The 25,597-nt window shown below is 35.3% G+C and overlaps 1 protein-coding gene across 1 annotated transcript; it reads right to left on the minus strand.

The window, feature by feature from the left end:
- Positions 1 to 2,703: 2,703 nt before the first annotated feature.
- Positions 2,704 to 23,535, minus strand: LOC134259780 (antiviral innate immune response receptor RIG-I-like). The gene is given in 17 exon segments (XM_062742386.1): positions 2,704 to 3,769; positions 9,512 to 9,679; positions 14,520 to 14,753; positions 14,862 to 15,030; positions 15,268 to 15,434; positions 15,680 to 15,775; positions 15,910 to 16,072; positions 16,982 to 17,236; positions 17,585 to 17,667; positions 17,861 to 18,028; positions 19,844 to 19,906; positions 20,000 to 20,545; positions 20,730 to 20,975; positions 20,978 to 21,070; positions 21,152 to 21,286; positions 22,040 to 22,197; positions 23,441 to 23,535. Coding segments are annotated over 16 exon segments (3,315 nt in total). The 5' UTR covers positions 22,125 to 22,197; positions 23,441 to 23,535; the 3' UTR covers positions 2,704 to 3,125.
- Positions 23,536 to 25,597: the final 2,062 nt, after the last annotated feature.

The raw sequence follows: 25,597 nt of genomic DNA on the forward strand, positions 1-25,597 counted from the left end.
GATATGTTGTATACATGTGGCAGTTAACAATAAAAAGGGTGTGCTGGGGAAATGGGACCTCAGCTCAACAAGTCTGGCAAATGTAGATCTAAATGTTTCACGTAGATTAAAATTGAAGTATCATGCAATAGTCATTTACTACTTAAAATATTTCTGTTTATTTTATTTGAACATAGAAATTCTATTTCATTCAGAAGAAAAATATTTAGGTTGAGGAGTTAATTAATTAAAGTAAAAAAACAATGGAAAGGTTTTAATAAATAAAACACATCAAATTATCTTTTGTTGAATGATTGTGAAGTTTCCTTACCATGATTCCATAATGTGTGCCTCATCTATTGCTATAAGGTAGGCACTCTCTTTATAAATCTTAGAACCCAACAGCATGTCTTTTCAGGAATCTATATCTAGTAAAGTCTTTAGAGACATATGCAGCACAGAACAGAAAATTTCCCTTTCTTGACTCCTACATTGAAAAACAATATTTCAAAGGCTCATTACAACAGATGTGTATACACATCATCATCTACGTATTGTTTCTATATATTTTGACATACTTTTGTAAAGGAAAAATTTAGATATTTATTGCATTGTTTTTAAATTTTGGCCTTTAAGCACTCTTTATTAAGAAATACAGGAATGTATTGATTTAAATTCTAACATTATCCACAATATATATAAATACCTTCCACTACTTCTGAGGACATTTCATCTTTTGCTTGTATAACTGCTGTACTGATTCCATGATTGGCATTATGTTTGCACTGGTCAAGCATTAAACTCTTTAATGGCGAGACCAGAATACATGTATGGTGTAATTTGTTACTAAGTCTGTCAAATATCAAGGGTGGTAAAAGATAGCATATTCTTTTACAAAACCCTGTTGGAAAAACACCAACTGTGTGATTATGTTTTAGAATACTATCTACAACCCGTAGCTGTTCGTCCTTAAATTCAAATTGAAATGAAATTTCTCTTTAATTTCGTTGTTAAATATTTTGGTGACATTTGTGGGTCGCGCCATTTTGTCACACTGCAAAACTAACAACTACCTTAAGCCTCTGATTATTTATACCAATATTTTGACAAAAAATTAATTGAAAGTGTTTGCGTTTTCTCTGAAAAATCATTTAAATGTGTTTAAAAAAGAATAAAAGTCAAAGAAAAGTGTTGTCAAACTTTCTTTTGTACGAAAACGATAGAAAAACGAGGAACCGGTACTTTGTTTACGTTATCAACACGTGTGTTCCACATTCCATATATCACGTGTCTTTTTAGCGAGATCTCCAGATTGGCGAGATCTCACTAAGAGGTCAAAATGGCTGTCGAATGGCAGAAAGTTCAAAACAATCGAGTTCGTCGGCCTGTAGAGACGATTACAGAGGGTTAAAAGGTGGATAAAATGTACAGGTTTGTAGTAAAATATGTTTAGACTTGGGGAATAAACGGTAGCTGAGTGATCAATGATGGAAAGTGTAGATATTCATCCTCAACCGAGCGCAAAAAATCTTGCGCCGTAAATTGCACCTTTTTTGCATTACACCTGTACGGGATCTGTAGCGTTATGGTCAAAGACTACTATATAAAACCATAACGCTACAGATCTGCAGCTAGCCAATTACCCAACGCTTTGCGGAAAGTTTGGTTGGAATTGACCCAGTGGTTCTGGAGAAGAAGTTAAAAATGTGAAAAGTTTATAGACAAGACGGATGGACTACAGAGAAATTGTGATCAGAAAAGATCACTATCGGCTCAGGTGAGCTGAAAATGACGTCAATGCATGTTGCATGGTACCGTTACGGCATAGAAGGAAAGATAATTATACAAATTACCTGTAATACTGGTTTTATTATTTTTATGCCCCCGAAATCGAAGATTTGGGGGTTTATAGTTTTTGTCGTGCCCGTCTGTCTGTCTGTCCGCAAAAACTTTAACCTTGCCCATAACTTTTGTTTTAGTGAAGCTATGACTTTCATATTTCACATGTGTATTTCTTGCGACAAGACCTTTCCTTGGGTAGACCAAACTTGACTTTTTGACCTTGGAGTTTGACCCACTTTTCTACAAAAATTTGAACGGTAGACACTAGGACCTTCATATTTCACATATTTCTTCTTTATGGAAAGACTTTTTTTTATTGGATACCAACAATTTTGACATTTTGACCTTGAATTTGGACATACGTATGAAAAAACTTTTACCTTGACCATAACTTTTGAACGGTAAAGACTCGGGCTTTCATACTTCATATATGTAATCCTTGTGAAAAGACCTTTCATTGTATACCAAGAACTTCACCCTTTGACCTCGAACTTGGAATTTGACCTACTTTTAAAACCAAACCTAGACTATAACTTTTTAAGGGCTAGGGCTAAGGCTTTCATACTTATATTTATCCTTGTGACAAGACCTTTCATGGAATATCATTATCCTTTTCATTGACCTTCACCCTGGGAGTTTGACCTACCTTTCAAAGACGTATCCTTGGCCATAACTTTTGAACAGGTGATGCTAGGGCTTTCATATTTCACAATCACATTTCTTGTGAGAGGACCCTACTTTGGAACTCATATATTTAATTTGCATTCAAGAAAAGTTTAGTCTTCGCTATATTGCTATGAGGGGGCATCAGTGTTTCACAAACACATCTTGTTTATTTCTCAAATAACAGGTAGATTTGTTTTTAGAAAAAAAACAACAATGTGACACACACAATCTATTTTTTTTCTACCAATGAAAGTTGCAGATATATAGAATTTGTCTTAACGAATCCGTTAACACCGCACACGTTAAGTGAACGTTACCGGAAACGTTTAGGAATAATGTTTAAATTATATTATCACATCCTTTAGGGTATCCGTAAGGTTTATGTAGCTGTGGATGGCCTTGTGAATAAGGTCTCGAATTTAATTATTGGATTGAAACATTTAGCAAAGCAACTGACTATTCGACACTAGCGTCAATGTTTAAAAATTGAATAGACTATTCGACACGAGTGATAATGTTCAAAAATTGAATTGATATTATAACTGACAATGTACAACACTATATAAAGACCATTATTTTCGTTATCGATACGATTTAGAAGGCATGCATTCATCATCCTTAATATTCATAGTTTTTCTCTAAGCTTCAAGTGGATTTGATACCGTCTTCTTTATTTCAGTAAGAACTGCAATTAGTCGTGACTTGTCAATCTCCTCAATGAAAAATTCAACTTTTCCCCACTTCTTGAATCTTCTTCGTTCCTTCCAGTCGGACATATTTCCTTCGGTATATCCTGGTACAAACAAAAAGGCCTTCACCTTCAAAACAGGTACTTCAAATCCATCCACTCCAAAAGTTGTACCCCATTTTGTTTTGCATTCTTTGCAACGAATGATTCTCTTTTTGAATCTGGATATCTCGTCTGTTTCTTCAAATGTACAGCGATCTTCAAAGTTTTGGTCTATTACAACCCTGTGCTGCCCTGTGAAGATCCTGATATCATGGCTCATCACAGCAAACTTCTGACATACCCAACAAATCATGGCAAAGGAATTATTTATTTTTTCGACAGTGTTCTCTAAAAAGAAAGCCCCAATCTCTGCACTCTTGATTTTAAGCTGTTGTTCCAGAATCTTTCTGTGTCGATCTTCTGTTTTCATATCCTCCAGACGGTCAAAAGCACGTGCCATCAAAAGGGCTTTCTGTAGACTTGTTTCCTCACGGCGCTGGATTGTCTGGTCGGATATATGCGTTACCATGGAACCATGTTTTCTAGCACGGCCTACAAAATAAAGAGCGGTTTCAACTCATCAATTTAAAACAGCTTATTTTTTATTTAAAGTGAAAAAAACAAACACAAACAAAAAGCTTCTTTTATCACCGAAGCAGCTCCGATTTAACTTGAAACTGATACAGTATGTCGAAAAGAGTCCCGGCAATGGTTGCAAAAGGAGTGACAATAATATCCAAATAATATGGTAATATCTCGAATAAAGGTAGTATTTTTAAATAAAATGGTATAAGAGTGACAATAGGCTCTCGGCATGAAAATTGTAATTCTTCTCAAATTCCTATGTAGAAAATTTGACTAAAACAATGACAAATTGTGTAACTGCCTAAAACAATGGCTAATTGAATTATACCAACGTTTATTTTAACTTCAAATACCCTCTCTTTATTTTTTCTACCAGGAGAATTTACTCTGATCTGTTTTTGCCAAAAGATGATAAAAACATACTTTGAATTAAACAAGAGGCCCATGGGTCTTATAGGTCACCCGAGTATCATATAACAATTTTCCAACAATTGAATTGGTTCGTGTTTTTTTTTGAAAGAGGCACTATTGCTTATCATAATTATACACTTAGCTTGCTTACACAAGTTATTTAATACCCAGAGCCCAGAGGTATATCAGAGTAACAAAGAGAAAATGTATTTCCTCTTTATAATAAGTTGTGCACCCCCCCCCCCCCCCACACACACAGAGGAACCACTGACCCTTGGGGCACTTATTTCAAAATTCTGGAAAATTTATCATAAATTTTATTTTATCATAAATGGTTGATTAATACCAAAAAGCAGTTTTCAAAGCATTAATTTCAGTATTTTCATACTATGTAACCCCCACCCCCACCACAGGTATGCCTGACCCAAGGGCCCTGGAATTCACAATTTTAGAAAAAGGCAACTTTCATCATCATTAATATGTACTAAGAACATTAGCATAATACTTAGAAGCAAAGGAAAAGATTTTCAAAGAGTTCTTGCATTTTCACTAAATAATCATCAGAGCCCTGCCCTTACACCAAAACCCCTGACCTAGGGGCCCCGAAATTCACAAATCTGGAAGAGGCATCCTTCCTCATCATAACTATGTACATAGTTCCCTGTTTAAATTCCCAGGAGCAGAGAAGATTTCAAAGAATTAATGTATTTTCACTATAGAACCGATAGAGCCCCACTCTAGCAACAGAACCCTTAACTAGGGGCGATGAAATTCACAAGTTTGGAAGAGGCAGCCTTATTAAACATAACTATGTATTTTGTTAGTTTATTTAATACCCAGAATGAGAGAAGAGGATTTTCAAATAATGTGTTTTCACTATATAATCAATAGAGCCCCGCCACAACCCCAGTATCCCCAGCCAAGGGGCTTTGAAATTCACAATTTTGGAAGAGGTAGCCTTTTTCAATATAACTATGTACTTGGCAATTTTAGCTCACCTGAGCCGAAGGCTCAAGTGAGCTTTTCTGATCAAAATTTGTCCGTCGTCTGTCGTTGTTGTCGTCGTCGTAAACTTTTCACATTTTCATCTTCTCAAGATTCGCTGGGCCAATGGTGGGGCCACAATAGCCAATCAAAGTTTTACATAGGAATTAAAAACAGGGAAATCTTAAAAAAAATTTCACAAGTACTGCAAAGCCATGATTAGTGATATTTTTATGGAAGCATCCTCAGATACTGTAGATTCTAGTTTGTTCAAATCATAACCCCCAGGGATAGGGTGGGGCCACAATGGTTGATCCAAGTTTTACATGAAAATTATTTTTAAAAAAAACTTTTTTCCTAAAGAATAGCAAAGCCATGATTTAGTATTAGAATTCAAGACCCTCTCCCCTCCCACCCCTTCAGTAAACTTTTCAATTCTGACCTAATCAGTGTATTTTCCTAGCCGATGTGCTCAGGTGAGCGATGTGGCCCCTGGGCCTCTTGTATTTAATACCAAAGAGCAGGGAAGAAGAATTTCAAAGAAATAATTCATTTTCACTACATAATCTATACAGCCCCGTCCTAACACTAGAACCCCTGACCCTGGGCCATGAAATTCACAATTTTGGAAGAAGCAGCTAGCCTTATTCAACATAACTATGCATTTGGCTTGTTTATTAAATAACCCAGGAGCAGAGAAGAAGATTTTCTAAAAAATTATGCATTTTCACTACATAATCTATTTAGTCACGCCCTAACACCTATAAATCCCTGACCCCGGACCTATGAAATTCACAATTTTGGAAGAAGCAGCCTTATTCAACATAACTATGTACTTGGTTATTTTATTTTATGCCCAGGAGCAGAGAAGATTTTCAAAGGAATAATACATTTTCACTTTATAATCTATTTAGCCCCACCCTAGCAATTTCGGTAGAGGACTCAATGCTGATTACAATCATGCAAACAGTTTCACTGCTTGATGTACAATAGTAAAGAGGAAGATTTTTGAAGATCGCATTAATTTTAGTGGATTTTGGCCCCGCCCCTCAGGCTCCAGGGGGCAGAGATCATGAAATTTATAATTTTGTTTTGCTTTACCCATAAATACTTTATGCCAAATTTGGTAGAAATTGACTGAGTGGTTGCAGAGATGAAAATGTTCAAATGTTAAAGCACGACGCCGGACAAAAACGGATAGCAATAGGTCACCTGAGTCTACTCAGGGGACCTAAAAAGAGCATTAATTACAAATGAGAGTACAACTTAATCTTGAACGTCACGATAGTTTAACACATAAACAGCCACCCGCGTTCTGCCGTGGGTAGAGCGTCTGTTCTAAAGTCGGGGGGTAGTTGACTCTGACGCTGCGGGGTCGAATCCACAGTGGAACGTGGAGACCAGTCCTTTGGATGAGGCTTTAAAATCGAGGTCCCGTATCGCAGGTGTCGCCACGACGCGATACGATTGAATCCATGTTGTATACCGTCCCTCTCGAGAATTTTTATACCCCCGCTCCGAAGGAGAGGGGGGTTTACTGTTTTACCCTTGTGTGTCTGTCTGTCTGTCCGTAACAAATTTTCGTCGCAGTTTTCTCAGCAACTACTCATCGCAGATGCTTGAAATTTTAACACATCTTCTCTGAGGCATGCCATATGGTGGGATACATTTTCGCTCAAATCCGATGTCAACTTCCTGTTTGTCTGTGCGTCTGTCCGTTTCATACATAACAAATTTTGTCGCAGTTTTCTCAGCAACTACTCATTGTAGATTCTTGAAATTTTAACACAATCTTCTCTAAGGTATGCCATATGTTGGGATACATTTTTGTTCAAATCGGATATTAACTTCCTGTTTGTCTGTGCGTCTGTCCGTTTCATACATAACAAATCTTCGTCGCAGTTTTCTCATTAGCTATTCATAGCGGATGCTTGAAATTTTATTACATTCTTTGTTGAGGCATGCCATATGGTGGCATTAATTTTGATATGAATCTGATGTCAACTTCATATTTTTCTGTGCATCTGCCTGTAATTGAACTTGTGTATATTAACATGATAGTGCTTATTTACATCAGAGCGGGGGGTATTACTAGTGAGCATTGGCTCACAGATTTCTTGTTCACTCATTTTCCGCCACTTGCCGATGGAGAGCTGCAAATTTTGTCCTATGCTCGGCACTCGGGCCCATTGAGCAGTAGGGGGGTGGTGTCTTTTGTGCCTCACCTACTGCGACATGGGGCCTGGGTTTATACGAAGGACGAGTCTCCACGTCCCACATTGGGATTCTTACCAGCGACTCAAGGATCAAGTCCTTACTTCGCGACTGTTGTTTTAAGAAGATTTGCCGTTTTCCATATCCGCTGATTTTCTGAACAAGGCACAAACTACATTTTCTTGTTCAGCGTAAAACCAAACTACAAACCCCCTGGTATCTTTTATAGGTTCTAAGCTGGGTACTTTTTCATAAAAACAGTTATTTTTTAATTGATTTTTGAAGTGCATTAATATCGGTCATAGATCGACCTGAACCACCTGTTCGAAGTAAAATGTAAACATATACGTAAACAAAGGTTTATAATTGTAGATTAAATTTACACATTTTCTACAATGGAAGATTACGTGGATTGCGATTGATAACCCATCCACGCCAACCATAATCTGTTTCTTTCGGAAAGGATCTGAAAAAAAGCACACTTTAGCCACTTCCTATAGGGTCTACCCGATATCCTTCGAATGGGTCAAACTACGTGTCCTGAATTGAATTTAGTAACATTGTTGGGATGTGGAAAGTATGTTCAATGTTTGTACAAGATTTCAATCCACATGTATTTTAGAGTAGAGGGTATGTTTGTCAACATTTGAATCTGTGTATTTTGGAGAAGTTTTAACTAGTACTACCTAATTTCTTTTAATACCAAGTAAGGTTTTGCACCTAGTCTTGTTTTTAAAAAAGTTTTCTTTATTTAATTGTTGATGTTAATTGTCCTCTGAGGGTGTTTTAATGAACATGTATAAAGAAATTATAAGGGCCCCGCTCGGCGGGCGCCCTATAGTGATCAGTCTGTCCGTACGGGTGTCCGTCCGAGATCTCTTGTCCGGAGCATATTTTCTCTCTCCTTGGCCCAATCTGGCTCATACTTCACCCACAGAGTGCATTTGGGTAACTGGTGTGCAGTGACCTTGAACCATGTTTCTAGGTCAAAGGTCAAGGACATAGCAGAATTATTTGAAAAATCCTTGTCCGGACTATATCTTCCCTCTCTTTGGCCCAATCTGCCTCATACTTCACCCACAGAGTGCCTTTGGGTAACCGGTGTGCAGTGACCTTGAACCATGTTTCTAGGTTAAAAGTCATGGTCACAGCAGAATTATATGAAAAATCCTTGTCCGGACCATATCTTCTCTCTCTTTGGCCTAATCTGCCTCATACTTCACCCACATAGTGCCTTTGGGTACCCGGTGTGTAGTGAATTTGAATCATGTTTCTTGGTTGAGGGTCAAGGTCGTAGCAGAATTATGTGAAAAATCCTTTTCCGGAGCATATCTTCTCTCTCCTTGGCCCAATCTGCCTCAAACTTCATCCACAGTGTGCCTTTGGGTAACCGGTGTGCAGTGACCTTGAACCATCTTTCTAGGTCAAAGGTCATGGTGATAGCAGAATTATATGAAAAATCCTTGTCCGGACCATATCTTCTCTCTCTTTGGTCCAATCATACTTCACCCACATAGTGCCTTTGGGTACCCGGTGTGCAGTGACCTTGAACCAAGTTTCTTGGTTGAGGGTCAAGGTCGTAGCAGAATTATATGAAAAATCCTTGTCCGGAGCATATTTTCTCTCTTATTAGTCCAATGTTGCTCATACTTCACTCAAAGAGTGCATTTGGTCACTGAATATGCAGTGACCTTGAACAAAGTTTCTAGGTCAAAGGTCAAGGTCAAAAATAGACTCTCTTTTTAGAGTATTTGTTAGCTGCCTAATTTCTTTCCCTCAAGTCCACTCAGCCTCAAACAAATTGACTGGATATGGAACATTTGTGATTTTCCTTCCATATTATGATAGAGGATATGCAACAATTCTCATACAGGTTACATTTCTAAAAGTTTTTTAAATTGTATTATTTTTCAGGGAGTAATACTTTTTGTCCCCTTTAATTTCAAACACCTTCAAAATAAACCTTTTTCAGCTAGTTAAATTTTCATGTTCATTGCTAAAAGTGGGGCCCTTTGAGATGGCCATCATCTCAATGATATCTAGTTTCCTAATTACTACGTGAAGAAGCATAAATTGAAAGCCGATCATTTCAATACGAACCACTCATTTGCATTATATCTGCCTCGTTCCCCGTGTAATTATATGTTATGATGAAGTTACAGTCCGGGACATCAATTCCCTCACTTCCAACAGACGTAGCTACTAATAAATTTATTTTTCCTTCTCTGTAGTTCTTTAAGGTGTTTGCTTTCTCTTCATCCTGCATTCCTGTAAGAGGAGAGATAATATTAACTTTAATTCACACTGCACACAATTAATTATTGTAAGTAGTGTTGGCAAAGAGTAACCGGTTAACCGTCCAAAGATGCGAGTATCGGTTAGTAAAATGCTACATGTATTCGGTTACTCGGATAAAAATACATTTTTCATAGTAAATACATATAAAACTAGAGGTACTGTGAGCACTGAGCTCACTAAATGATACCCCCCGCCTCCCATATGATTATAATGGCAAAATGCATGTTTTGCTCGTACATGTAAACAACTCGGACGGGCAAAGGGAAGTAACTCTAAAATAGAAATCAAAGTACTCAGAAGTACAGAGAGCCGGGCTCATTTACAGAGTGGAATGAATTTCTTACATGAATCACGTATATCTTCTGATGAAAAAAATATTTTAAAACTATCAATATAAATGATAAGACAGTGACAGTGAGTTTTTCAATCCTAATACCACGGTCCGATTTTGTCAGAATCAGACTTAATCTGGTACCGCAGCTGAATGTAAAAAAAAAACAGGCCCGTCTGGTTCCCTCTCCTGTTTTACCTCGTATGTGTAGAGAACTACGATAACACTGATTATCAAAAATCCTTACGCTAATGAACTATGTTCTTTGACTTAGGACTGAAGTTTTCAAAGTCATTACTACTAATGTTTATTTATGATAGATAAAACTTCGTTTTATTTTTGTTGCTTTATTTAGCGTTTGTATTATCTCAAAAGCAGTTGAGAGGAAGAACTATATTTTTGCACGTAACTTTAAAATGGCGACTATTGGGTTGACTTCCTGCCTTGAACAGGATGACATAAGTCGGCAATTGTTCTTTCAGCAATAAGCCCGGCTAATAAGACACAATATGAATATAATGGCAGTGCCCATTTTGCTATGGGAAACCCAAAATATGTGTCGGATCAAAACGTGAAATAGGAGATGCACAATGGCAATATGAAATAAAGATTTTTTGAAAGTTTCATCAAATCCATTCAGTGGTATGAGAGGAGTTGCGGATGAGAGATAGGTACCCGAAAGCGTAACTGACGGACGTACATTATTTATTAATTAAAATACTGAAGAAAATACTTTTTCCGTCACCAAAATCATGGACATTTTGAAATTACGTCATCATCTTATCGACGTTATAATAAGCCTTTTATTAAACAGAATTTTAAACTTGACCTATCAAAGATAGATGTTGGGGATATACAAGCCATTTGGCCCTTTCCAAGATTTTTCCACGTTAGCTTCCGCGCACGATTGATTTTGAGGTTATGAAATGAAAAACAAAAACAACTAAAAATTAACAATATTACTTTCTTGGTATTTTTCTCGGAAAGAAATTTATTGTTTTTTATATTTTAGAGTGGGCGATTTACAAAGAATAAAAATTATAACAATAGACCCTTTTGTTGAACTGTCAGACTCTCATGATCAAAAATACAGATTTCTGACAAAAACACTTGTCAAATATCCTATCTTTCATCACTGGAATTTTTAGCTCTTCTGAGCCAAAGGCTCAAAGAGCTAATGCTATGGCCATTTGTGCGGTGTGCGTAAACTTTTCAGAATATGGGCCATAACTCAAGAACCCTTTCGCAAATCAGTGTCAAATTTTTCACAGGGTATTCTTGGCCCAAGGGCTCCCATTTATACTAAAATAAGGGTTGGGACCCTTAAACAAGGGGAGATAATCAGGAAAACAAAACCAAAAGTACTGGTTCCCGAAAAATCTTCTCCAGAACCACCAGGCAGATTTTCACGAAACTTACATACAAGGATCAGGATATGTGGAAAATTAAAATTTGCACGGGGAATTACCCTGGGGCAAAGGGCGTGGTCTCAAGGTCATTTCAAAGTTGACCTAATGTTACGCTACAAGTACTAGGATCATGAAATCTTGTAAGTTGATGCATCTTAGGACTTCACATCATCTTAACTCAAAAGTAGGTCACAGTGACCTACTTTTTAAATTTTGCGGGCATTTATTTTCAAATTGATTTGGGGACATATTTTGGATACTTTAAGGCCTATGATAATCAAACTTTGTCAGTTGATGCATCTTGGGTCCTCGAACAAGGTCAACTTAAAAGTAGGTCACCGTGACCTACTTTTTGAATTTTATGGCTTATCTTTTCTAAAACATGTGAACCCATTATTTCAGACACTAAGAGATTAAGAATCATCAAATTTTGAAAGTTGATGCATCTTGGCGCCTTAAAACATATTTATGAAAAATTTATGAAAAATTAGGTCACTTTGACCTAATTTTTGAATTTTTCAGGCATATGTTTTCAAATTGTTTAAAGGGCATATTTTGAATACTTTCAGACCTATGATCATCAAACTTTGTCAGTTGATGTATCTTGGGTCTTTGAAAAATGTCGACCCAAATGTAGGTCACGGTGACCTACTTTTGACATTCTATGGCTATATTTAAGTATCTCTGGTACTTATTGACTTAGAATCATCAAACTTTGACAGTTGATGCATCTTGGGTTATCTGATATTGTCGACCAAGATGTAGGTCACGGTGACCTACTTTTGACATTTTATGACTATATTTAAGTATCTCTTGTACTTATTGGCTTAGAATCATCAAACTCTGTCAGTTGATGCATCTTTGGTTATCGGATATTGTTGACTTAAAAGTAGGTCACAGTGACCTACTTTTGACATTTTATGGCTATATTTAAGTATCCCTAGTACTTATTGGCTTAAAATCATCAAACTTTGTCAGTTGATGCATCTTGGGTTTTCGGAGAATTTTGATAAAAAGTAGGTCACAGTGACCTACTTTAGACATTTTATGGCTATATTTATGTCTCTGGTACTTATTGGCTTAGAATCATCAAACTTTGTCAGTTGACGCATCTTGGGTTTTCGGATATTGTCGACCAAAATGTAGGTCAAGGTGACCTATTTTTGACATTTTATGACTATATTTAAGTACCTCCGGTACTTATTGGCTTAGAATCATCAAACTTTGTCAGTTGATGCATCTTGGGACTTCGGAAAATGTCGACCCAAAAGTAGGTCAAGGTGACCTTCTTTTGACATTTTATGGCTATATTTAAGTATCTCTGGTACTTATTGGCTTAGAATCATCAAACTTTGTCAGTTGACGCATCTTGGGTTTTTGGAGAATGTCGACCAAAACGTAGGTCACGGTGACCTACTTTTGAATATCTCAATTGACTTAGAATCATCAATCTTTGTCAATCAATGCATCTCGAGGCCTCAGAAAATTTTAATAAAAAAGTGGGTCACCCTGACCTATGGTATTTCATAGTTATATTATATCATCAGTTTTAACTGGCTAAGAATTATCAAACTTTGTTAGGTAATGCATTTTGGGTCTTATGATACTTAGAGTTGGAGGCTTCAAAGAAGTGACAGATTGTACTATTTATCAGAAGAGCGATTCAAGGCCTTTGGGCCTCTTGTTTGAGAATAGGAGATGATTTTTCTAATTTATGTTGGTCTTTTCACCATATCTGCAAAACAATGCATCAATCCTGTTTTGCGTGGTTGTATACATTGTTAAATTACTCCAACCAATCTTTAAAAATATGTTAACTTGCCATACTCCGACCGAATGACTAAAATTGACCCAACTCAGTTTTATTATTTTCTTTTACATTCCATGACACAATATTTTTTTTTCTTATTATTCCTCTTAACCTCTCAAAAAATATGTTGAAATTTTCTATACAAGAGGTTTCCCATCTGCCTACCGACCTAATAATTTTACCCCGAGTCGGGAGAGGGCAAGCAGAAATTATTTTTCAAAGATGGCCTTTTATGCTTTTATGCCTTTTACATGCTGCGGTATTGGGTAGTGTGAAATCGTCGTTTGTAAAGTTAATAGGATGTCAGTTTGCGAATAGGCTATAAAAATATATAAAAATTCAGAAAATAAAGTGTTATCTTTAGTATTGAAAAAAGGAGTTAAACAGAGAGTTGACTGTTTCTTTAAGGACAGACGAGACGTTCCTTAATAGCAGATAAATTTTTCTAAGAGTTTGCCATTGAAGTGTTGCTACTTAAACATGTTTACTCACAAAAAATTGAGGTACCTTACCAGGCATTTTTGCAAGATACCAGGGGTAGTTTTTCTTATATAATCCTTTGGGGGAGAAAAATAATTTTCCAATATCAAATGTCTGAGTGTTTGGATTTTTTAAAAACTTTTAGAAACTGGTTTAGACATCAGAATGTTATTAAAATTTTGAATATTTTTCATACATTACGAAAATATACAAAACAGATTTTGAGGAACGTCTCGTGTGACCTTAAGACGATTTTTTTTCTTGCTTAAAGATGAAAGCATCACGCATATACGTAGACATACGCCATTTTCGATATTACTATCTATGATACCGGCACTGGAGTATACTTTTCGCATTCATTACACCTTGTCACGGGTATCGGCGTGGAATGTCGACTTGTGTTCGTGCTTGTTATTTACCATTACCTTTGTTTACATTTTATTGCAGTTACGTGTATTTGTGTTTGTATACTGCACTGACCTGTGCAACTGTTGTAAGTTTCTTTGGTTTCTTATTCGTCTGCATTAGGAGAAGTACACAGTGCGAGTTATTTTTTGTACTTTATAATATATGTCCCTCTACAACAGTGACAATTAATTATACTGAACAGTGACTAAGTGAGCGGCTTTATTTAGGGGCCTTCAGATATAGAGAGAGACAAATCGAATACTGCGGATTAATTCCTATAACAAATCATGCAAATCGTGTTCAGCTTTAATAAGGGGGTGGGCTCGCTCCTGTGATGCATGCTTTAAGTAATTTAGTACCCTGTCGACCTACCTTCGCTAGTGTCACTAGATTTACTGCCAGTAAATGGCGCAGCTCTGTACCCTATCATTGCTAGCTCTTCTGATATGTACTGTGATAGTGCAAAAGCCGTTGCTCTAGTCTCTACAAAGATCATTCCTCTAACACTCTCACCAAGGTCAGAGTTAAGATCGACCAAGTGGTTCCTTAACATCTTGAGATGAGGGTTGATCATTTCACTCAGTGCCTGGAGCTCCTGACACACTTCTAAAATGAAAGTTATATATATTTTTTTTAAAAAGAAGAGTTGCAGTCCGAGGCAGCAGAATTTTAATGTAGTTTTGAATGTAATTTTTATGTGTCCTAACATCTGACCTTCATTATACCGTAAAAACCGTGTTTCTACTTCCTCTTCATTCAGATTATGATGTTCCATTAACGGAATTTGATGCTGATTTTTGTCATCTTCAAACCTTCGCCTCAAATAGTCAGCAACATGTGCGCTGTTCATCAAATAATTAACGCCTAGGGCTTCGTTATAAGCCTTCCAATAAGAAAGAAAACATTGCTTTTGTAAACAAAGCAACAAATGAACTGTTTCTCAGCGAAATTCTTAATGCATTAAACACTTAGTGAATGACATCTTGTATTTTGTATCTATATGTAAATCAAACGTACTTGCAAAGTGTTGCTCTCATTTTTATTGCTAATCATACTACAAAAAGTACGGCTGATGATTTTTATCTAAAAATTTTATAGTAAGCAGAGATTTTACACTAACCGACAGATGAGTAAGGGCTACGTGTAGCTTTCTAAGGAGCTTTGGATCACTCTTTAGTTTACATATCACTCTGTTTCTGAAGTGGATTGTCCATTTCTGATACTGTTTGCCATCTTTTTTCTTTGGTTTTCTGTCCCATTGTTTCTTGAGTTTTGGCTGATTTACCACTAAAAATGTCAAAAAGCTTTCAACTGTAACGGTCAATTTTTAGCTTTTTACCTGTTAGCCATACCTGTATATTAATTAAACTGTGTTAAACTTAAGATGCCTTTAGTCCTACTTGTTCTTTTTTCAGCAATTATTATTTGTCATAACAGACCTTGTTAATGACATTTGATTGCAGCAGATAGCAAGAAAACAACTGGGAGAATATAGTGCAATTGTCTTGAAGGTGCCTGATTGCCTACGTTACCTTCTGTTTTGCCTACATACTGCTCAATTGACTCAATTTTATCCAGAATGATCTGTTTTGGCAAGTCTTTTTCCTTTTCCATAAGTTTCAAAGTCTCTACAAGTATTGCACACATTTTTTTCAGGAAAAAAACTCTTAATGAGAGTCATGGAAAAAAAAACCCACAATGATTAGAATAAGAACATTAATGTAAGTTTTTTGTTAGGGATTAAGTTTGAATAGTGTCATGCCTCTTTTTGGAACGGCAACATGACTCTCCAACTCCTTTATTTTCTTTCTGACCTTCGATATTTCAAACACATCTAGACTTGCACACACACTAAGTATATGTGTCACTGCCCCATCTTCTGTGCTGGATTTACCAACCCCAATGGTTGCAGTTAGTCCCAAAACCTGAAACAATATATACACAAACATATTCAATGGATCAAAAACCCGAGTTCTGTCAAATCAGCAAGCAACAGTATTCTCTCAAACAGAAATTCTAGAAGAGCGTTGAAAATATTTTTGTAAGATAAAATGACCGTCACTCTATAGCAAAAAATTAACAAGAAAACGTTTGGTAAAACTCCTGGCATCGTTTCTATTCAAAGATAAAAATGAAAAACCTCAAATTAACCAAAAGATTACTCAATATTATCCACTATTAACCGCTCAAAATATGCTTGATTTTATTCACCTTCACGTACTTGTTCAAATCAAAATCGTAACAATTATTATACCCCTTGCTTGAAAAGTGGCAAGGTATATATATATATATATATATATATATATATATATATATATATATATATATATATATATATATATATATATATAGTGATCGGGATGTCCGTCCGTCTGTCCGTTACGCTTTGGGGTACCAATCTCTTATCCACAACTCCACCTATACAACTGAATGAATTTTAATGAGACTTTCAAAGAATGTTTGCTACATAGTGCCATTGCGATCTCCTATTTTTACTTTTTGATCGGACACATATTTTGGGTTTCCCAGAGCAAAACTTTGACACTAATATTATTTCTATAGTATTAATTGAAGGGTACCAATCCGTTATCCGCAAGTCCTCCTATACCACTGAATACAATTCAATGATACTTTTAAAAGTTTCATCATGCCATTGTTCACCTCATATATACATGTATTACTTTTTGATACGACATTTATTTCGGTTTTCGAAGAGCAAATCAGGGACGTTTCCATTATAATCATATGGGAGGCGTGGGTATCATTGAGTGAGCTAAGTGCTAAGTGCTCACAGTACCTCTAGTTTAAATTTTGTTCTTCAGATTAAAATTCACCTGTGGTAGCTGCTTGTCTTTTCCCTCTCGTTTGAGCGTTATATACTGCTTTAGAACATTATTGTATGGCTCTCTCTTCCTTGTGTGGTGACACTCGTCCAGGATCAGCAGTGAAATTTCCTGGAGAGAGATCTGTTTACTATTGATGTTGTTTAGAAGAATCTGTGGCGTCATAAATATCACCTGGTGCGTTTTCTTGGCAGTTTCCAATTTCCTGCCCAGCGCTGCTGTCCTTTCAGTTTTAAGATGATAAACCTTTAATTCAAAAACAAAACTATACAAAAATAATTAATACATGTAGATCTCTTCACGTGAATGCTGAATGCTTTTTCTTGTAAATTATAATAAATTAATGATTGTTTTTCTATTATTATTTTTTTGTTTATGAGTCTTACTAAATATATCATTAGCATGTATGATAATAATATTTTATTAAAAAAAACACAAGGTAATTTAAGTTAAGCCCCCTTAAAGATAATTTGAAGATTTGGTGTTTTGATCTGACCTCATACTTGTACAAGCACTTTTTCCAGGAAGATTGTGCAGTGAAATGATCTTATATGTGTAAAAAATACTCTGCAATGAACTTTACCAAGGACTTACTTTATATTTATATAAATATTTTTCAAATATTTCGTACTGCTGCTCAACAAGGGCATTGGTCCTAGCAAGGAAAACAACACATGCTGAAAAAATGAGTATATCCAATATATCAGTCAAAACCTATGAGAACACCAAAAGAATTTTTTTCTAGAGGATATTAATACTGAAATCTCTACATACTTGCACACGCCTTATGACAAAATAAAGATAAACAATTCATTGGTCAAACAATAATATGTAATCAATATGCTTAAAGTGTCACATAATTTAACGTACCATCAGGTTTGCTGGCAAGATGTTCTTGAGTTATATATAGAGCGACGTATGTTTTACCAGTCCCCGTTTCAGCACAAATGATTGTATTAATGCCATCGATTGCCAATTCTGCCAGTTCCTGTTGATATTCCCTCAATGCTAGTGTAGGATAGACTTCTTTCTCCGTAGCTGAAAATAAGCAAAGGGTATTAGTTTCATAAAAATATTAATTTCAAATCTCCATTATTAGGGGAAAATGTAATATTCTTTACTGTACAAAGAACACAATATTTTTCATGAAATATACACATTATGTAACGTTTTTCTTTGTACAAACCCTTGTATTGTTAGGAAGCAAAATCGGATTTGACAGCAGATATCCATCGACGCTACGAACAAAAAATGGATGCCTGGATAGGTATATATTTTTTGGCCTAATTTCATTGCAAATGATACAAATAACAAATTTCTAGAATATAAAGAAATTGTAAACCTTCTCTGATGTTCATAAGTCTGCCCTTCTGAACCCATCCTTATTAATCTATACAAATATTTTTCGCTTCAAATCCCATTTTTGTGAAATTTTGAATAAAAAATTTTAAAAAATACGCGGTGAGACCTGTTCATTTTAATCATTTAAACGTGACAGAAGTTATTTTTAAATTCTTTAACATAAGTTTGTTTGTATCATCTGTCCTTAAATCCCAATAGTAAGACAAAACAAGAAAAAACAAAAACAAAGCACAATGAACACATCGACCTTTGATAATGTCAATAAATGATAGAACTACTCACTAAATGTTGAATTTAAAATCTGACTACGGACGGACGGACATCCCGATCATTATATACCCTCCCACTTTTCAAGCGGGGGTATAATCATACAAGAGATTCTGAACTGCTATTAGATATAGCTTTTAAACTACTACTCTTTCTGAAGAAATAGGAAATAAATCCTCTCGTTTTCAACAGAAATTAGCCGAAATAAAATATTCTAAACATCCTACAATAGAAATTTACACAGATGGTTTGAAGGACAGATTGCAGAGGTCAATAATAAATAATGTTTTTTTTTCTATAAACGAAGCTATACAACCTACTTTTGAATATATAAAAACTTCTAGTAAAATATTTTTACAATATTTTCAGACTCGCTTGATGTGTTTATGTTTACAGTCCCTATACAATATGAACACTGATCATTCATACGTTTTCGATATTTTAAACAAGTTCTATCATCTTACTAAACAAGGTAAAAATGTCGAATTTTGTTGGATTCCGAGTCATATTGGTACACGGTTATAAAAAGGTCGACATTTGTGCAAAAATTGTATATCATACAAAACAAATCAATCATCTGACCAGCCTAAAACGTCAGGGTGAAGTATTTGTTTCAAGAATAAGAACTGGACATTCAAGGTTTACCCATTCATATTTACTGATCGGGGAATATCAACCCGATTGCACATCTTGTGACTGTGCAATAACTTTAAACCGTATTTTATAAAAGAATGTTTTGATTTTACGTCTGTTCGAAATAAACGTTTTGTGTGCAAACAACGCATCTTTTTACAAATGTACAAGTAAGTCTTGTGCAGTTTTACAAAAAATTGATTTTGACAATGATTTAAAGGTATAAATTTTTATTAGCATTTTTTTTAAGTTAACTGATTTTATTTTTTTTTTCAAATTCTGTCGGATGGGACCCGTGTCAAGAATTACAACCCCCTCAGCACGCTAAATATCTTCCCTCTCGTTTTTGAAAAGAAGAGTAGGCTCATTGAGGGCCATCAGAGAAATCCAAAAATGTTTAAAATTGGTCATACCGTATTTAAATTTCCACACCGAAATATGGCTGAAATATTGCCGAAACGCGTAAATACAATAATCAATCAATTCAATCTATCTATCATTTACACCGCGAAGAGTAATCTGTTTCGAAAATGTCTACTGTTAATTTTTTCTTGTATATTTTTTTTTCAATTTAGATAATAAATCAAACACCTTCCTCTACATCTTTCTCTTGCTTTGACTTCTTCAAATCTTCATCGTTTTCTGATAAACTGTCTAGAAAAAGAATTAAAAGGTTTTTTAAATGAATAATAAGCTTTGTTTTTTCTCTCCAAATTTCAATAAGTATATTAAAACTTTTTTACTAACCATTGTAAGGTTCTGAATCGTTTCTGCGTGCAGAGCGCTCAACTGTGGCATCCAGATAGTTCAAGACACTCTGTACTTGATCAGATGTCACCCCTTCGTTTCCGCACTCATTGATTGTTCTTTCAGTCCCCATATTCTCTTTCTTTTTGCTATTATTTCCCTCATCCACCGCCACGTTTACTCTGTCGGTATTGCTTGATAATAGCACTGGAGATTCCTCCAGGGTTGTTTCTATGCTCTGCCAATTTAATCCAGAAGCATCTGCCAAATTATATGACTGTCGTTCGTACAAAGGCGTCTCTAGACTAGGCAAATTTAATCTGGAAGTATCTGCCAAACATAACGGTTCGTTTTCACTGTCTACCATCTCTTCCACTTTGGCTGTACATGACACTCCTTGTTTGGTATTGAAAGCTGTCTTAGGGTATGTCTCCTCTTGATTTTCCTTTACCTTACGATTCTCAACTTGCTCCTCCCGACCATTTTTTGATTTCAGATCCCATTGATTCGGATTTGAGACTTGGAGTTCTTTGGGTTCTGTTTCATCTTTAAACAGAGAGAGAGAGAGAGTCGGAAAAAAATATGTGACCATGTCTAAATTTAAATATAACTCAAATTGACAAAGAAAACCTTTCGTGTATTGTTAATAGAAAAAAAAGTATTTCCTTTTTATAATGGAAATGAAAATAAAAAAATGAAAATGAAAATTCAGAAAGCAGAGGAGAATAACCATTGATATACATACTGAGTTTGTTAGATAGATCTTCCACTCCTAGATCCTGGAATATACTGGCCAATATACTTATCCACGAAGCATTCCTTCTCCATAGCCGATCTAGGAGAACCAAAATGGCTGCTGAGTCACTTCCTGTCATATCCTTCTCAGATAAGATGTTTTTACTGTCTTCACATGAAATCAGTTTTCCATCAGTCAATAGTTTCATCTTCTCTTGATTGAGAAAAACTTGGAAATATAAACATTTTCCGGTTTAAGTAATACTTCGCAGTATGGCCTTCGAACAGTTTCTGGAATGTTTTCTTCTTTTAGCGCAGCGATCACGTGCTCAAAATCTACAAAATTAATTGAAGTTTCATATCATTGATCGAATTTTTTTCATATTGGTATCAAAAAATACTTTCTTTCAAAAGTACCATTTTTCTCTAAGGCTTTGTAGAAAAATGACCACTTTTCTTTGTGTTGACAAGCGTCCATCAGATCCAGAAGAATGTGCATTGAGTGTTTTGACCCTTGCTCTTTCCCAGTTTTTCGAACTTGAAGTTTACCATCTGAATGTAATAACCAGTATTAATTACATTTCAATTCATATCAGTGAAATAAGGAAACATATATTTTTTTTCAGGTAATGAAATTTTATAAATAGGTGAAACTATTCAAGTTTTATAGTAGCGAAAGGCTTTTGACAGAGTAAGATGATTGAATTGTTCAGCAATATCACCTTAAAACCAAAATTTTTCAAAAGACTGTGGCTCTACTGGTTTTGAAGATTGATTATCCGATTTTTTATAGCCAGTCGGCAATATTTCAACCAGATTTCGGCGGGAGAATCTATATAATCGATTTTGAAAATTTTTAGTTTCTCTGGTTTTGAAAAGAAGAGCGAAAAGTAGCACTCTGTACAAGCACTACACAAAAAAATGTATGTTAAGGTATTTCACAGGAAATGCGTTTTTAGATATCATGGCATCAAAGGCCACAAAATAAACTGCTTCATGTATCTTAGTGTAGTCTACATGTGTGCCATAGTCTACATGTGTACCATAGTCTACATGTGTGCCAAGTTATCTTGAAATTAGAACAAAACTGTAGGAGGAATAGCATGTTTAGTACCCATCTCAATATCATTCATCAAAACCTGATGAACAGAGTTATATATCGATCTCTGTGTAGTCTACCTCTGTGACAAATTATACTACTTGAAAAATGTTTACTGACAGACAGACAGACGGAGGATGACGAACACCTTACTATCGCATAAGCTCTGTTAGTCTTTGACCAGTAGAGCTAAATATAAATCTCACCCTTTCCTATGATTTCACCAAGATCTGATAGAAGATCGGTTCCTCCAATACATTCCTCCAAAAGGGGTCGATAGATAGATACCATTACGTTGAAAGACAAGGACAGCTACTAGTATATCGTATTCTGTTGTTCTTACTCCATATTTTTCAAGCTGTTCCTAAGTACATGTATTAATTGGGCATACATTTTTTTTTAAACTGGAGACACCAAGAAGCGTAATTAATTATTCAAAATCCTTATTTTAACTAAAACATAATCATGACAATTCTATTTTTGAAGACCGATATATCTAAAATTAGGATCTGGGAAATAGCATGATCTAAAATTAGATTTCGGAGTTTAAATAAAAAAAAATCCTACGATTTACAAATAAGTACATGTATTTATTAAATTTATTTTAAAAAAGGAAAAGAAAGGATTGCATTATAATGTCAATTAAAAAATTACTTCAATCAGAAATAACAGACTTCACTGACCTAATATGTTAAATTGGTTTCTAGCAAAATATAATTATAAATGTAAACTATCTGCTATGGTGGCATATTTTTGCCCCTTGTGTGCAAGTTATTTTTTCTATCAAATATGTCGACATGCAAGATAAATATGTTGACATGCAATATAGTTATGTCAACATGCAACATAAATATATTGACATGCAAGAAAATTGCAATCAAATAAATATTATAAAAAATCTTCAAAAATCTCAAATATTGCCCACATGTGACATCCAACATGCTAGATGCTACTTATTTATGCTAACGTGCAAGATAAATATGTTGACATGCAACTTATTTATGTTAACATGCAACTTATTTATTCTGACATGCAACTTAGTTATGTTGACATGCAAGATAAATATGTTGACATTTAACTTATTTATGTTGACATGCAACTTAGTTATATTGACATGCAACTTAGTTATGTTGACATGCAAGATGAATATGTTGACATGCAACTTATTTATGAGTTATGCCGACATGCAACTTATAAGTTGCATGTATATTTATCTCGCATGTCAACATAACCAAGTTGCATGTCGACATAAATAAGTTGCATGTCGACATAATTAAGTTGCATGTCAACATAGATAAGTTGCATGTCAACATATTTATCTTGCATGTCAACATAACTAAGTTGCATTTAGCATGTTGGATGTCACATGTGGGCAATATTTGAGATTTTTGAAGATTTTTTATAATTTTTATTTTATTGCAATTTTCTTGCATATCAACATATTTATGTCAATTATGTTGCAAAATATTATCTTGCATGTCGACATATTTGATAGAAAAATAACTTGCACACAAGGGGCAGAAATATGCCACCATAATCTGCATTGTAAATGTTCTTCAGTTTTAAAATATTCCCAATTTTTATATATTATAATAAATGAAACTTACTGTAGACAGTTGTATTCGTTTTCTTACACAATGTTAAGCCAATTCAGAAAAAGAAAGATAGCAGCGTTTTTATTACGCCACCTTTTCTAAAAATCGAAGAGTTCCTGTTAATAAAACCACGGGCACTGGAAGTTAATGTAAATATATAGTATGTGTATGTATAAATAAAAACTATCTTTTTGCAAATTTGGGTTTGGGGTATTGTAAATGTTCGATTAAGTTCACATATAACTTACTGACAATATATGTTCCAATGCCGTCCCTTCGAAGAAAAAGATGTTTTTATACCTCCAAGTGCCTAAGAATATATTATAATAGAAAAATGAAATATTACAATGAAATTTCGACAGCTGGATAGACATCAAGCGAGAAACAATTTATTTGTCATGGTCTGTTCAACGTTTGATGAAGGGTTAGTTGCAGTTTTATATTTTAGCCTTTTCACAATTAATTTCTACGAATAATGAAGAATATTAGTTACAGTATAAAACAATTCATGTTGTTAATGTGTATGAAATTGACCAATCAGAACTTACCTTTCTATTCAGTTTGGATAAACCGGAAGTAAGGCAGTCTAGCGAAATTCTTAGGCACTTGGAGGTATAAAAACATCTTTTTCTTCGAAGGGACGGCATTGGAGCGGAACGAAACGGTACATATATTGTCAGTAAGTTATATGTGAACGATTAATCGCGTCAAGTCTTCTGAGAAAGGCCTACAATACCCCAAACCCAAATTTGCCTCAAAAAGAGTGTCCTACCCTTCTTTTATTTATACATACACATACTATATATTTACATTAACTTCCAGTGCCCGTGAATAAAACCGAAACTAAAAATAACAGTACGGCGGTCTTTAACTGTCATTACCAGTTATATTTTTTGTTAAAATTCAGAGTTATTCAATTAACCAGATGGCATATCTTTCTTAAACTTGTCATTAACTGTTCATTTGCATATGTTCAAGTTTTCTTGAAGCAAGGCCTGAATCTATTAAAATAAAAATTAACTCTAATAATTACAATGTTCTCAGTATAGAAACACTGCATTGATGGCACAGTATTTTTAACAAAGTACTTTTATTTTCCGCTAGGTTTGAAGTATCATCATCACTGGACAGAATAAAGCTGATAGTGCTGCAAAATCGGATTATACTATAACTCGATCTCCAGTCTTTCGAGTCGATGTACTTTAAGTCGTCCACTAAAACGAGGTAAAATTCGCACATTTTCTCCAGTTTTGATGCCTTACCTGAGCTGGAAAACACAAGCTGTAGACCCAGACTTCACAAAACCCATTTCTTTCTTTTGATATTTGCATAAAACTCACTACCTCTCCGATTAAAAAAAGGCTTTTTTTTCGTTTCCTGCAAGGCCCGAGCCGAGAACAGACGTCATGCATAGGGCAATCCCATGCAAGTTAGAAGATAGCTGCAGAACTGCAGCTCTCGGAAAATGACTGGTCAAATCTGTTCTAGAAAAACACTGTTGACCAATTACATCCCGCGTTAAACCTTGGATGAAATGTTGAGCGTATTTACTGGACGACTTACATGATAACAGGATATCTTATATTGGATTTGTAAAATACGACTTCAACGATTCTAATGGCCGTGATGATAATTTTTATTTAAAAGTAATTATTGTTGAATGATTCCACTAACTGAAAGGTATTTTATTGATAAAACGGGAGCAGAGGCGTAGTCACAAACTTAAAAGTGGGGGGCTCAACTCCAGAAATTCTTTGACAAGCAAAAAAAAATAAAAAATTTTAAAGTTCCCAAAACTCGAAAATCCTATTTCGTGGGGGGGGGGGGGGGTGTAGTGGCCAACTTTTTCAAAGGCATGTTACTTTCAATTCCAATTTTTCCCCCCACAATTCTTCCATATAATAACTATACTAGGGTCAAAAAGGGGAGGGGGAACTATCCCTTCAATGAACATTTCCTATAGTAAAGGTAATGTTGGGGAAAATAGCTGTGATTTTGTTCTTCATTAAAAATTGTGGGGGGGGGGGCACAGACATACTCTTGCCCCCCCCAGATCTGAAAGTGGGGGGCTAGTGCCCCCGCTGCCCCCCCCCCCCCCCCCGTGACTACGCCTATGGGGAGTGTTAACGATGTCGACCTGGGCTGTATTTGTTACGTAAAACTAAATAT

The sequence above is a fragment of the Saccostrea cucullata genome, unplaced genomic scaffold (genome assembly GCF_032062105.1).
Source record: "Saccostrea cucullata isolate Sc308-1 unplaced genomic scaffold, CSIRO_AGI_Scuc_v1 ctg2163, whole genome shotgun sequence".
NCBI lineage: Eukaryota > Metazoa > Mollusca > Bivalvia > Ostreida > Ostreidae > Saccostrea > Saccostrea cuccullata.